The sequence below is a fragment of the Bidens hawaiensis genome, unplaced genomic scaffold, assembly GCF_021521415.1.
Source record: "Bidens hawaiensis isolate Kalapana, Puna unplaced genomic scaffold, B.hawaiensis_p1.1 tig00002507_1, whole genome shotgun sequence".
Lineage (NCBI taxonomy): Eukaryota > Viridiplantae > Streptophyta > Magnoliopsida > Asterales > Asteraceae > Bidens > Bidens hawaiensis.
Window position 1 is genome coordinate 1,743,791 of NW_027491137.1, and position 12,088 is coordinate 1,755,878.

General features: G+C 35.1%; 1 protein-coding gene across 1 annotated transcript; it reads right to left on the bottom strand.

Annotated features, from left to right (window-relative positions):
* Positions 1–8,338: 8,338 nt before the first annotated feature.
* Positions 8,339–9,966, bottom strand: LOC143619746 (protein OCTOPUS-like). The gene has a single exon (XM_077091603.1). The coding sequence runs from the start codon at positions 9,964–9,966 to the stop codon at positions 8,539–8,541; it is 1,428 nt and encodes a 475-aa protein (XP_076947718.1). The 3' UTR covers positions 8,339–8,538.
* Positions 9,967–12,088: the final 2,122 nt, after the last annotated feature.

Genomic DNA, 12,088 nt, shown 5'->3' on the forward strand with positions numbered 1-12,088 from the left:
TAGGGATAGGTAGACTACCAATCATAACTTATCCCTACTTATCGGATAAATGGTTAAAGCTTAGGTACTGATTTTTTTTATTAATACCTAATTCGCTAAAACCGATGGCTCTGATACCAATGTTTCACACCCCGATCTAGGGCCTAGAGGTGTAACCAACAGTTGGTACCTATTTTGTAAATATATCAGAGTAGCGGGTTCATTTTAGCGGAAGTGTTTAAATATTTAAAATATTAATTTACATTATCAAAATTACTCGGGAATTAAACACCCGAGTTGCAGTTTTACAAGCAGTGATATTATTAATACAAGGATTTATAATATTCAAAAACGAGCCATCTCGAGCGATCTTCTATGACTCCAATCCTTGTATACCATCTATTGTCATCTAATTACCTGCAAGGGTAGGAAAAACACGTCAGCTATGTGCTGGTGAAACGTTGACTCGATAAAACATTTATAACAGTCGTTAAATACAAACATAGTTTTCTGTTTCACAAACTCAGCAGGAATGCCTGTCCATTCCCGGGATTTGTACCACTGCCCTACACACACAATTCAAAGGTTCCCCGAGTACATAGCCCTTGTTCGGAGACAACTTTCCCCTAGACTATGTAACCCTTATGGAGAACTGGTTATGACTGACTTGATTTTGTATGCCAATTATCAGTTATGTTTAGATCCAGACACATGTGTAGTCGGTCTGAGTTGCTTTTTATTATCTATTTTGTATTATAACGATTTTAGAGATTTTATGTCATGCAAGCATTTATCAGACTCTTTGTAATAAACAACTAGTCTATTACAAGAGTAAAATCAGTTCAGACAGTAAAAGGTTAACGTATTCACCTTGTAAGATCAGTCGGAATATCCAAATCCATAGCTTTAGTATGCTATTAACCTATATTCATAATAGGTATGCATAAGTACCTAGTTGGTATTATTCAGCAGACTTTTAAGTCTATTTCAGTTCAGCAGACTCGAGGTCTGATCAGCAGACTTGAAGTCTGATTTAGTTCAGCAGACTCTTAGGTCTGACCTAACCTTAGTATAGTTATAGTCGTTTTATGAAAATACTTTGGATTTACATATGACGTTTGGAATAGCACGCTTTGGCCTAATAAAGGATATTACGTTGGCAAACTTCTCCAGGTAAACAAACGGGTCCCACGGTTGATTGGGATGTATACGAATTGCTTTCCTTAGGCAAGAAGAGTCTATTAATGATACCCTCATTCCAGTTACTTGTAACATCTCAAATTTCATGAGGTATTTAAAAGAATTGAGTTTAAATGAATTATGGAAGATAAATGAAATTATCTAAAGTACAAGGGGTTTAGTGTCATTAGATGAAAAGATAAACATGAAACCCTACCCCTTCCTATATATATAGCCAACATCCCATCTTATAACAATCTTCACCCTAGCCTCCCTCTTTACCAATTCCCATTTTTGAGAGAGCAACCCTCAAAGATTCGGCGATTCCCGGAGATCTAGCCATCGGATCGTTCTCAAATTTTAAATGAGTGTGCATAAGATTTAAAAAAAGATTTCCACTGGGCAGATCTTTGATCAGAGGTACGGAAGCACGGTTTTTATCTGTAAACCCGTAACAGTGGGTAATGAAGTTTTCTAGCAACTGTTTGGGTTTTCCGGCGACAGTGACGGCGGATTCCGGCGGCGGAAGTAAACGGCACTGAAAGAGCTCGGCGACCCGGTCGTGTGGCCGCTTGAATCACTCAATTCCGAGTTCGTTTGATATGGTTTTAGTCTATTCGAGTGATTTCGAACATACACCTCAAAGATGCGTTTTTATTAAAAATGTTTACTTTTCGTGAACGGATTTGCATGAAACTTGGTAGGATGATCGATTGGGCCACGAAAAGAGATAAAGTAATGAACTTTTAGTAAATGGTTTGGTTGGTTGGTTCGGTTCCGGTAAAACGAGTAGCTTTCGGTTCGTTAAAAGAATGGGTAAACGAAGTCGGTTTTGCACGAAAATTGAGGGGAAAGTAAACCGGGTTTTAAGGAAGGACCTCGGAAGGCTTTAAAAAGGTAAAAATGAAGAAAAATAGATTCTGATCGCACGATACAGAATCGCATCGCATAGTCATGAGATGCGAATTGTTTTCCGTTTATCGCATCGCATGGTCATGCGATGCGAAATGTTTTCATGCGATGCAAAATGGTTTCATGCGAAGCGAAATGGTTTCATGCGAAGCGAAAAAGTCATGCGAAACGAAATAACCATGCGAAGCGAAACGCTCCCATGCGAAGCAAAATTCCTTCCATGCGAAATTAATCATGCGAAATTTAGATGTGAGAAGTAGGATTTCTAGATAATTGATCCTCGTGCCTTGTTACACAGTTAACCGTGCACAGTTAAGGAAGGGCATTACCATTAACGGCGAGAGAAACCGACTTCAGGTGAGTTCTAGCCCCTATATCTGTTATGTTTTCGGGGCTGTGTGCATACTCCTATATAGTAGATAATACACTTACTTGATTGGTAAGTGTATGATACGTGTATGATTGTGTATTGAATGTATTGTTATATAATGATTGTATGAATGAGTACGTATATGTATTTATAACTAGAAGATATGTAAAGTATGCACGCATGATAAAGGTATAGTTATTCGAGACAGAAGGAACCAGACCCTCATAATATCTGAGATGATAGGGACCAGACCCTCATAATATCTGTGATGTTAGGGACCAGACCCTTATACTATCTGTGATGATAGGGACCAGACCCTCATAATATCTGTGATGATAGGGACCAAACCCTTATAATATCTGTGATGTTTAAGATAGAATAGCTTATGGTATACCATAGGGTTTCATGAAAGAAAGTATGTAAGTACGTATGCATGTATATAAAGTATGTATGAAAGAAGTATTAGCAAGTAAGGAATGAATACGTATCTTCGGACACGTATGAGTAAGAATATGAATGTAATGTATGTTAATTGATTAACTAGAACTCACTCAGCGTAGCTGACTTTTAGTATGCACGCAGGTAAATAGGTTAAAGGAGCTGGCTTGAGGATGGTACATGGTAGGAACCGGAAGACTGGTATCTCGGGGAAGAAATGTTATGAAATATGATGTTATGTTAAGACAAGATTTTGTTGTTTTGTAATATGATGGTTGATGTTTTAGTATTCCGCGAAAGTTTTTAATTAACTCTGATATTTAGAACTGTGTTTATGAGTAAATCCAACACCAAAGTAGGGCTTCCGGGAACGGGGCCTTACATTACTACGTGCCCGTCAAAATAATAGTTTTGGTAACATTACTTCACGTGAAAGCAATCGTTTTTGCTTTATAAAACATTACTTGGAAAATATTAACAGTTTAACGACTATACCCTTAACTAAGTTATATCTATGTATTTAAAGTAACTAGTAAAGTAACTTAACCTTAATCCCACCTTAATCGGCTAGGCGGAACTTAAGAACTTAAGAGATCAGCAGCACTTCGGCTTGTGCTTCGTTTACAAGATCAACAGCTCGTTTAACAGCGTAACGACTCCTCGTTTCTTTGCAAAAACAGCCCTTGGCACCTCGGAACGTCCTTGGCACGAATCCCTAGGTTAAATGTGTGAAAATGAGTGTGAAAATGGGATGAATGGGCTGAGTTCGTAGCTGCCCTATTTATAGGCGATTTTGTGCATCTTCGCGATACGCGAAGATGCAGCCTATGGCGGTTCGCGATACGCGAAGATGTATGACGGCGCCGCAAAATCAACCCCGTGCTGACACGTGTCACCACGTCACTGGATAACGTTGAAATGTGTGCCAGCAACTTCGCGATACGCGAAGATGTTCTGCTTTGCATCTTCGCGATACGCGAAGATGCATAAGTTTTAGAATTTCTATTTTCAGTCCCTCTACTTCCAGATTTTGCATTTTTAGCCCTTTAACTTCTAAAATTTACATTTTTAGCCCAACACTAGATGGGGTATTTTCACGATGTTACATTTATAAACTATATATTTATCCGATTTAACCTAATATAATTTTTTATAATAAATAAATGAACCAAAAACCATCACTTCAAAAGAAACAATCACTAAAACGGGTTTTTCGTTAATACAAAATGTCGAATTAGCGTTTTGTTGTGTAACAAATCGAAAAGTAATTTTTTATAATAATTAAAGTGTTTACGTTTCTAACTCAATTTTATTAGAGTTAATATTAAATATATTTAACGCCTTATCAATCCCAGATCCGGTATGAACCCATTTTATCGTGCTTAGTTGTTTATTTTGATTAGATATTTATTTCTTTTATACTTTAAAACTTAGGATAAATCATCGAGACTCCTAGTGGAGCTAACTTGTTAGCCTTAACCGTTATCGTCCTCCTTATTTAAGGTGAGTAATCACATCCGCTTTTTCTCTATTTTGTTTTGGGGGCATTATGCGTACTAAAGCATTGATATTCGTTATCATACTCAAATACAATTCCATTATTTGCGTGGTTGTAATATTGCTCGATTAATTATTGATTGCTATATGAATTATGTGTTTAGAGTTTTTATTGTTGGTTGGTATCTCATCATCATCCTCATCTTCATAGTATGATCATACGCCATCCGAGTAGACATGTGTGAATCTAGTGGCATGTTCAAAAAGACACACTTGTTGGTTGCGAACTTATCCGAATAAACATGTCTGAATCTAGTGGCATGCTGAAAGGGCACATCTATTTGTTTATGTTAATTGATGTTATTTATATAACGCAAGAAAATTGTTTTATTCATGCCAAGAAAATTATTATTATTATATCGAACTGTGAACTACTCGCACAACATGTGTTGTTGAAAAATTATTTTTACGCAAAATGCAGGTTGTAAGAATTGAAGTGGAGACTCTAGATTTGGACTTTAGATTAGTAAATAAAATAGAAAGAATGTTGTATTTTTCTCTTTGAATTCTTAGTGTATAATTGATTATGAATGAATAATTTAGATATTGACAGTTATTATTATTTTAATGTCTTTGAACTATGATATAAATATTGTCGCGCCCCAGAATGTTCCGTCGTTAGATTGGGGTGTGACATATAATCTCATTATGTTAAAGGGCTCCTTTTTAATTGATAGGAATATTGGCCTCATATAATCCCAACTATGACCCATTGGCAGATATAAGGACCAACTATCGAAATGAAAAAATATAATCCCAACTACGCATGTGGGTGGAAAATTAATGGGAAGTTAACCTTCCGTTAGTTTTTGTGACGTGGCGGCTTAGTTGTCTCATAACCCGCTGATACGACTGCTGACGGGGATGCTTCCATGTCTTGACGTATAGTCAAAGGCCAATTTAGTAATTTCGTTATCATTATAATATCATCCCCAAATCCTGAATCATCATAATCTTCATTGCGTCTAACCCTAATTAATCAGCCGATGAAGATTGCGGCAACATGAATCCTCTTCTATCATGTCTTTGCCGGGTAGTCGAACCAGGTATATTCTTTTTCCTATCTATTTCAATCGCCAACAAATCTTCCAAACGCATTGTTTTTATCGACTCCGCTCGTACGTCGTTTGAGCTCGGTTTTTTATTGTTGTCCTATAATTGATCAGGTTATTGTTGATTATCCAGTTGAATATGTGTTTCATATTATAAATGTAAACCCTAGGTTTCGAAGATTTGAAGGATTTGGACCTGTAATGGATCATGCTTGACTGGAATCTGGGCTCGGGTAATTAGTTTCTGCTCAACTTGTTAGGTTTTGCTTGAAATTGCAGATACTTGATGTATGCAAACCCTAACTGTGGATATGCTATTGTTGAAGAATTTGTATCTATGCATCTTGTAATCGATCATGCTTGAATTGAATCTGCTAGGTTAAATGAATATGCTGCTGACGAGGATGCTTCCATGTCATCATCCCCGTTGATTAAGAATTTTTTTTAATTAATAGTCCCGTCAGCATCCCTGTCAGTAGCCCCTTCAGCAGGTTACGAGACAGCTAAGCCGCCACATCACAAAAACTAATGGAAGGTTAACTTCCCGTTAATTTTCCACCCACATGCGTAGTTGGGATTATATTTTGCCATTTCGATAGTTGGTCCTTATATTTGCCAATGGACCATAGTTGGGATTATATGAGGCCAATATTCCTAATTAATATTATGAGACAATGAATATCGGCCAAGCACCCGGCTCGCACTAAGCCCGGCCCAGGGCAGATGCATCTCTTTTTAAGACCCGCTGGCGCTATTCAACAATCGGAGGAAGCCAAAAGCTTAATCATACATTGAACAAATCAGTCTCGGGGTGGCAATATACTAAATGAGCAGGTCCGATGGTTAGTGACGGGTTAAAATATGTAGTTTTCTTATCGGGTTGAATAAAACGTTTTTTAGCAAAGAAAATTTTTCTTATAAAACTAGTAGGGTTATAAACAAACACTAGGATAGAGCCAAAAGCTTAATCATACGTTATTAATATCATATGAATCTATAACGTATGTGATACACGGGTGGCTAAAAACAACAAAAAAGTTAAATTTTGTAGTATACATGATAACATACGTTATAGATTCATATGATATTAATAATGATAAACAAAATTTTACAACTTATAAATCTCTAAAAGCCTTTTTGAATACAACATTGGATGTTAACTTAATTGTTTAATGATTTTCTGGTATTAAGTATAAGTGAATTAACAATATATCATTTATAAGTCAAGAAAACCAACACAATAACTACTTAAGTGGAGTTGGTAAGCAACTTTAGTTTGAAACATGAGGTATTGGGTTTGATACTTGTATCACACAATAATTTATTTTTTAAAATTTTACAAAGTGTTATCTTCATATGAAGATGGTTGTATTTGAAGAGAAACCGGGTCATGGGTTATAACATAACTAAAACGGGTTCATGCTAATGTGTTTAGAAGAAGAGATATAAAATAGGAAACTGCTCACATGACATCCTATGTGGAATCCCTAAAATGATGTCATTTGTAAAAATCATGTTACTTTAATATATATTTAGATTAGATTAGATTAGATTAGATTTGGTGAACGAGAAATTAATTTATGACGTTTATATAATAAATGAATGAACATGAATTTTGTTTATTCATGTGAATAAATGAACCTGAACACATCTTGTTTTATTTGTTCATTAAAAAAATCTATTAAAGCATATTCATTTACATGTTCATTAAAATAACCTAGACAATAATACTAATTCAGAAATTAAAATAGGCTTGCAGATTTGCCTCTTTAAACTATTACTACGATCATATACTAATTTGTTTCCATTCGTTTATGTTGGTTTAGAATATTAACAAACGAACATGTTTGTTTTCTTAACAGACTCTCATAAGAAATAGATTTTTTGTTTTTGATTTATATTTTGCGTTATGATTTTTTTTTTTTTGGAAATTTTTAGGGCTTTTCTATTAAGATCAAAACCCCTAAAAAATATTCAATAATAATAATAAAAAATTAATAATTCAAAATATAAATCAAAAACAAAAAAAAAGTAAAAAAAAAAACTAAAATATTTTATTTGTTGTCCTCGTTCAAAAAAAAAACTTCAAAAAAAGAGTCCAATGAATTTAATTGAATTTCTCCACATTTTGGATTTTGAAAGAATTTGAAATCCCTCTATTTAAAGGAATTTGAAAGAATTGATTCCAATTCCAATTTTTTGACAATCGAACACACCATAATGGAATTAAGATTCCAATTCCAATGAAACAAACATGCCATGTCATGGGATATTAATTCCACTTCCTTTGAATTCCCATGACTTCTATGAAACGAACCCCTTAACTTCTAATTTCAACACATGATCTTGTCATGAAATTAAGAATCATGCTATAAGCTGACTAAATTTCGGCTTCTTTTGGCAGACATTCAGATCATGCGAAGGGATCAGTGAACCCATGGACACTTGGGATTTTTGTGGTTGTTGCAAAGTGGCACACGAGTCTAAGATGATTATGTGAAGATATCGATTACGTAAATTCATTAATGGTTAGTATGAGAATGTAGTGTACTAGTATACTGTACTTTGTTTATAAGATATTGTGAGGCTTAGTCTACGGTCATAGAAAAAAGGTAATTTACATTGACAGGCTATCTGAATGCAATGTTCCAAGCAAGATATCAGTATGGCTTTACTTAGTTGTTAATCAGTAATCGTACAAAAGACTGTAGCAGCGTTACCATTGATTAATGCTCAGACAAAGTGTTTAATTAGGGATAATTTCGGTGATAATCTACAATAGCACTTTGTTTTCTAGGTCTTACCAAAATAAAAAGGAATTCCAATAATAATGAATGTGATAGTGTTTATCTGTAACTTTTTGCAAATATTATAAGGTTCATTATGCAGTGGTGACATATGTACCAAAGCAGTGGTAAAAACTTGACCTAATAACCTAAACAACATCATGCTATGCTTTTATGCATAAAACACAAATATAAAACAAACTAACAAGCTCTACAAGGTTACACTACCACTTCTAAAAAGTTGAGCCAGTACCTGAACATTAGCTCAACCATCTGTAGCCATAGGCCGAGCCAGGCTCTTCCTTGACTTCCCAAATTGCAGCCTCATCAACCCACTTTCAATATCACTCACAGAACGCCTACCGCCCTCTTCACCATTTGGATATAATTCAGTCTTGTTTCTTGAATAACTGTCATTCTTTTTGTCACTATGTTTGGACTTATAGCTCCATAAATTAGACACCTTTTTCCACCCGTTCTTAACCGTTCCACGATTGGAAACACGCACATTTGAAGCGGATTCCAAATGCCAATCACTAAATTCTCTCTCAGTTATAACCAGCTTCGTTTCTTGACCGATAATATCATTCCTCCGCGATACAGATCGTAGCAAATTACCCTCGAATCCTGCAGTTTTCGTACAAGAACTCGAACTTTTCATGGAGCTTGAACTACTTCCCGTATTCGACGAACACGAGTCCGAATTCGACTTGGAACTAGTCCCCTCTTCCTTCACTGCAACCATCTTGCTCACAGGAGGCAAAATCAAATCATCAACAATGGGAAGCATCGGCGTAAGCCGAGGGATCGTTCTTGCAATCATGTATCCATCCCAAGAAGCCCTATGCTCATCATATGTAAATTGAGAATCCTCAATGGAAACCCTAGGCGCCGCATCACATGATCTTCTACCCAATGCATAACCTCCAACCTCAGATTGAATCTGCGAATCCTTAAACCGACTCAAATTCGACCTATCGTTTTTGTTATTATTGTTATTAATATTATCAGTTTGCTTCTTGCCCTTATGCTTAATCCTCCATTTTCGAAGCTTCCGACTGAAAACCGAAGCTGCTTCCCAAATATTCTTCTTTCTGTTCTGTAACTCCAACTCCATCTCAATATGCTCCTTCATTGTTCTCAAATCCTCTTCTTCTTCTTGTTCCTCAATCTCATTATTATCGATTCCGTTCCGCCTAATCTCATCATTCGATATCCTAATTTCACTACCCAAATCCTCATGATCCTCAACAATCTCTAGCACCGGCTCCGTAACATTTAAAAACCCTAGATTCTTCGATTCAACAACCACACCTCCATAACCTCCAATCTTCGTATCATCAATATCAAACAGATCCGTGAGACGATTACCAGCCCTAACATCACACGACTTCCGCCGCAGATCTAAACTGGATTCATTCAAAATCTCACATTTCTCAACGGCTACGGATTTGCTCCGTCGGAGCTCCGGTAGTGTAGAACCACCGGCGTGGTGTCTAGTCCGGCGGCTTAACGGGAACGAGACGATGGTTTCGTTTTTGGTTTGAATGTGATCTGCTGATGTGTCTAGACCGGCAAGGCGATCTCGGAGGCATAATGCGCATAGTCCGATGACTGGTTCGTTAGGGTGACGGTGGCAGAATGAACGGCGGCGGGTTCGGGTTGAGGTACGGGTGTGGGGATCCGGATCCATTAAGAGTTCGTCGAGGGGAATGGATGGAATAAGAGTACTGGTTCAGTGTGCAGGTGACAGAGTAAGGAGAGATGGTGACGAAAGGGGATCGTGGACTAACCCTAGATAGAGAGACATAAACCCCACTACATTGACAAGGTCAATCAATTATACTGGTCAAACACTAGAGAAACCTCACGGCATTGACTAGGCTCGACTTGAGCTTTGAGCTCTTTTCCTAAGGATTGAGTCCGACTCGTAAGTTGTTTTTCTAAGGTCGGGCTCAGCTTTTTTATTCTTTATTATTTAACTAGCTTTAAAATTCATGTGATACACTGGATACTCAAAACAAATATAATTAAGTTATAGAAATTAAATAATTAAATTTTAAAAATAACCTATATTTTATAAAATTAAATGGTTTTATACGTTCAAATTATATTTTTAAATGGAATATTCATACGATTACGTGGTGTATTCTCACGCAATTTCTTTATAATCATGAAAAAAATATATCTAATAATTTTATAAGTTGTAATTATATTTTTTTTAATATAATATTGAATTCCAACAAAAAGATAATAAGATATTTCATTACGAATAACATAAAAAAAGAACATCGTATATAAAATTAAAATAATAAAACACACTTTTATCTTATAATTTCGAAAGAGATTAATGAAAACTTCATGGTTCCATGAAGATTGAATTAATATATGAGAATACATTTGCTCTTCATTCATAATTTTTTCTTTTCTTTATATATCTTAGACTTATAAATATCTTTCATTGAATTTTATCGCAATCATCTCATACACTCAAAAGTGTATATAAATTGATTTAATAAAAAATGTAATTCTGATTTCATTAAAGATATAAATGTTTGTATTTTATTAACATAAATATCAGTATTTTTTAATCCCTATAATTTAGGTAATTAGTTATTTGATTAATGATAAATTGATATGGTTTGATTACATGACATAAATATGTTTTCACTAAAAATAGAAGAATAATTTAAGCAGAAAATTTAGGCTAGGAATCAATTTTCAAGTGACACGTGTCATCAGTTATTTTCTTTGATTAGAATAGGTAGATTTATATGCATCTATCTATAATATATATAAACGAAAGCCTTTAAAAGCTCTCTGGTTGCTCCCTAAATTTTCTCAAGCCATCAGATTGTTTTATTTGTAAATGGAGGTTTCTCATTAATTTGACCCGAATTCACAGGTATGGGTCTCACCAAACCCAGATAGCTTTTAAATGGGTTATAGCATCTCATTAAATTAAATTAATCTTACCAAATATTTGATGTGAAAATGCTATAAAATAGGGATATACAAAAAATTAATATCCGATTTAAAAAAAAATATTATTTGTAATTAAAACAATTTTATAGTAAAAAAATAAGCGGGTCATGGGTCACCAAATCAAGATAGCTCTTAAACGGGTTATAACTTATCATTTATTTGTGAAACCCTTTCATCATCAAACTATAATGGGGTGTTTGGGATTCCTTATTTTTTCCTTCTTGTAACCTATTAACTTTTATAAGTTAAAAAGGTGTTGGATAATGTGACTTTTTTAAGTTTTTAAAGAAGGAAAAAGTAGGTTTTGATAAATTTGGAGGGAGTAACTTATCAAAAACAACTTATATAAATCAAAAGGAGATGCAAATAAGGAATCCCAAACATAGCCTAAACATATTATTAACTTTCTTAAAATAAAGAAATTTAAAAATCCAAAAAATAAATATTAAAAAACGAAAAATGTAAAACAACCCCCGTAATACGGGGGATAAAACCTAGTTTATATATATTTTGAAAAAAACCTCAAATGAGCCTAAGCCCTACTCAAGCTCGTGTAGTACCTTAAACGCACCAAAGCTTGGCTCAAGCTCAGTTGTGTAGTGTGAAATTAATGCATAGAAGTCCAAAAGCATGAAACTTAGGGGTGCAAACGAGTCGAGCCTGAGCTTGACTAGGCACGAGCTCGACTCGTTTAACTTACACAGAGCTCGAGCTCGAGCTCGGCTCGTTTCGAGCTCTATTTTCAAAGCTCGAGCTCGTTAGTAGATTCTCAAGCTCGAGCTCGGCTCGGGCTCGGCTTATTTATTATTTATCAATTATTTTTAATATAA

Coding starts and splice junctions, on each gene's coding strand:
- LOC143619746 (XM_077091603.1), bottom strand. CDS start 9,966: ATGGATCCGGATCCCCACACCCGTACCTCAACCCGAACCCGCCGCCGT.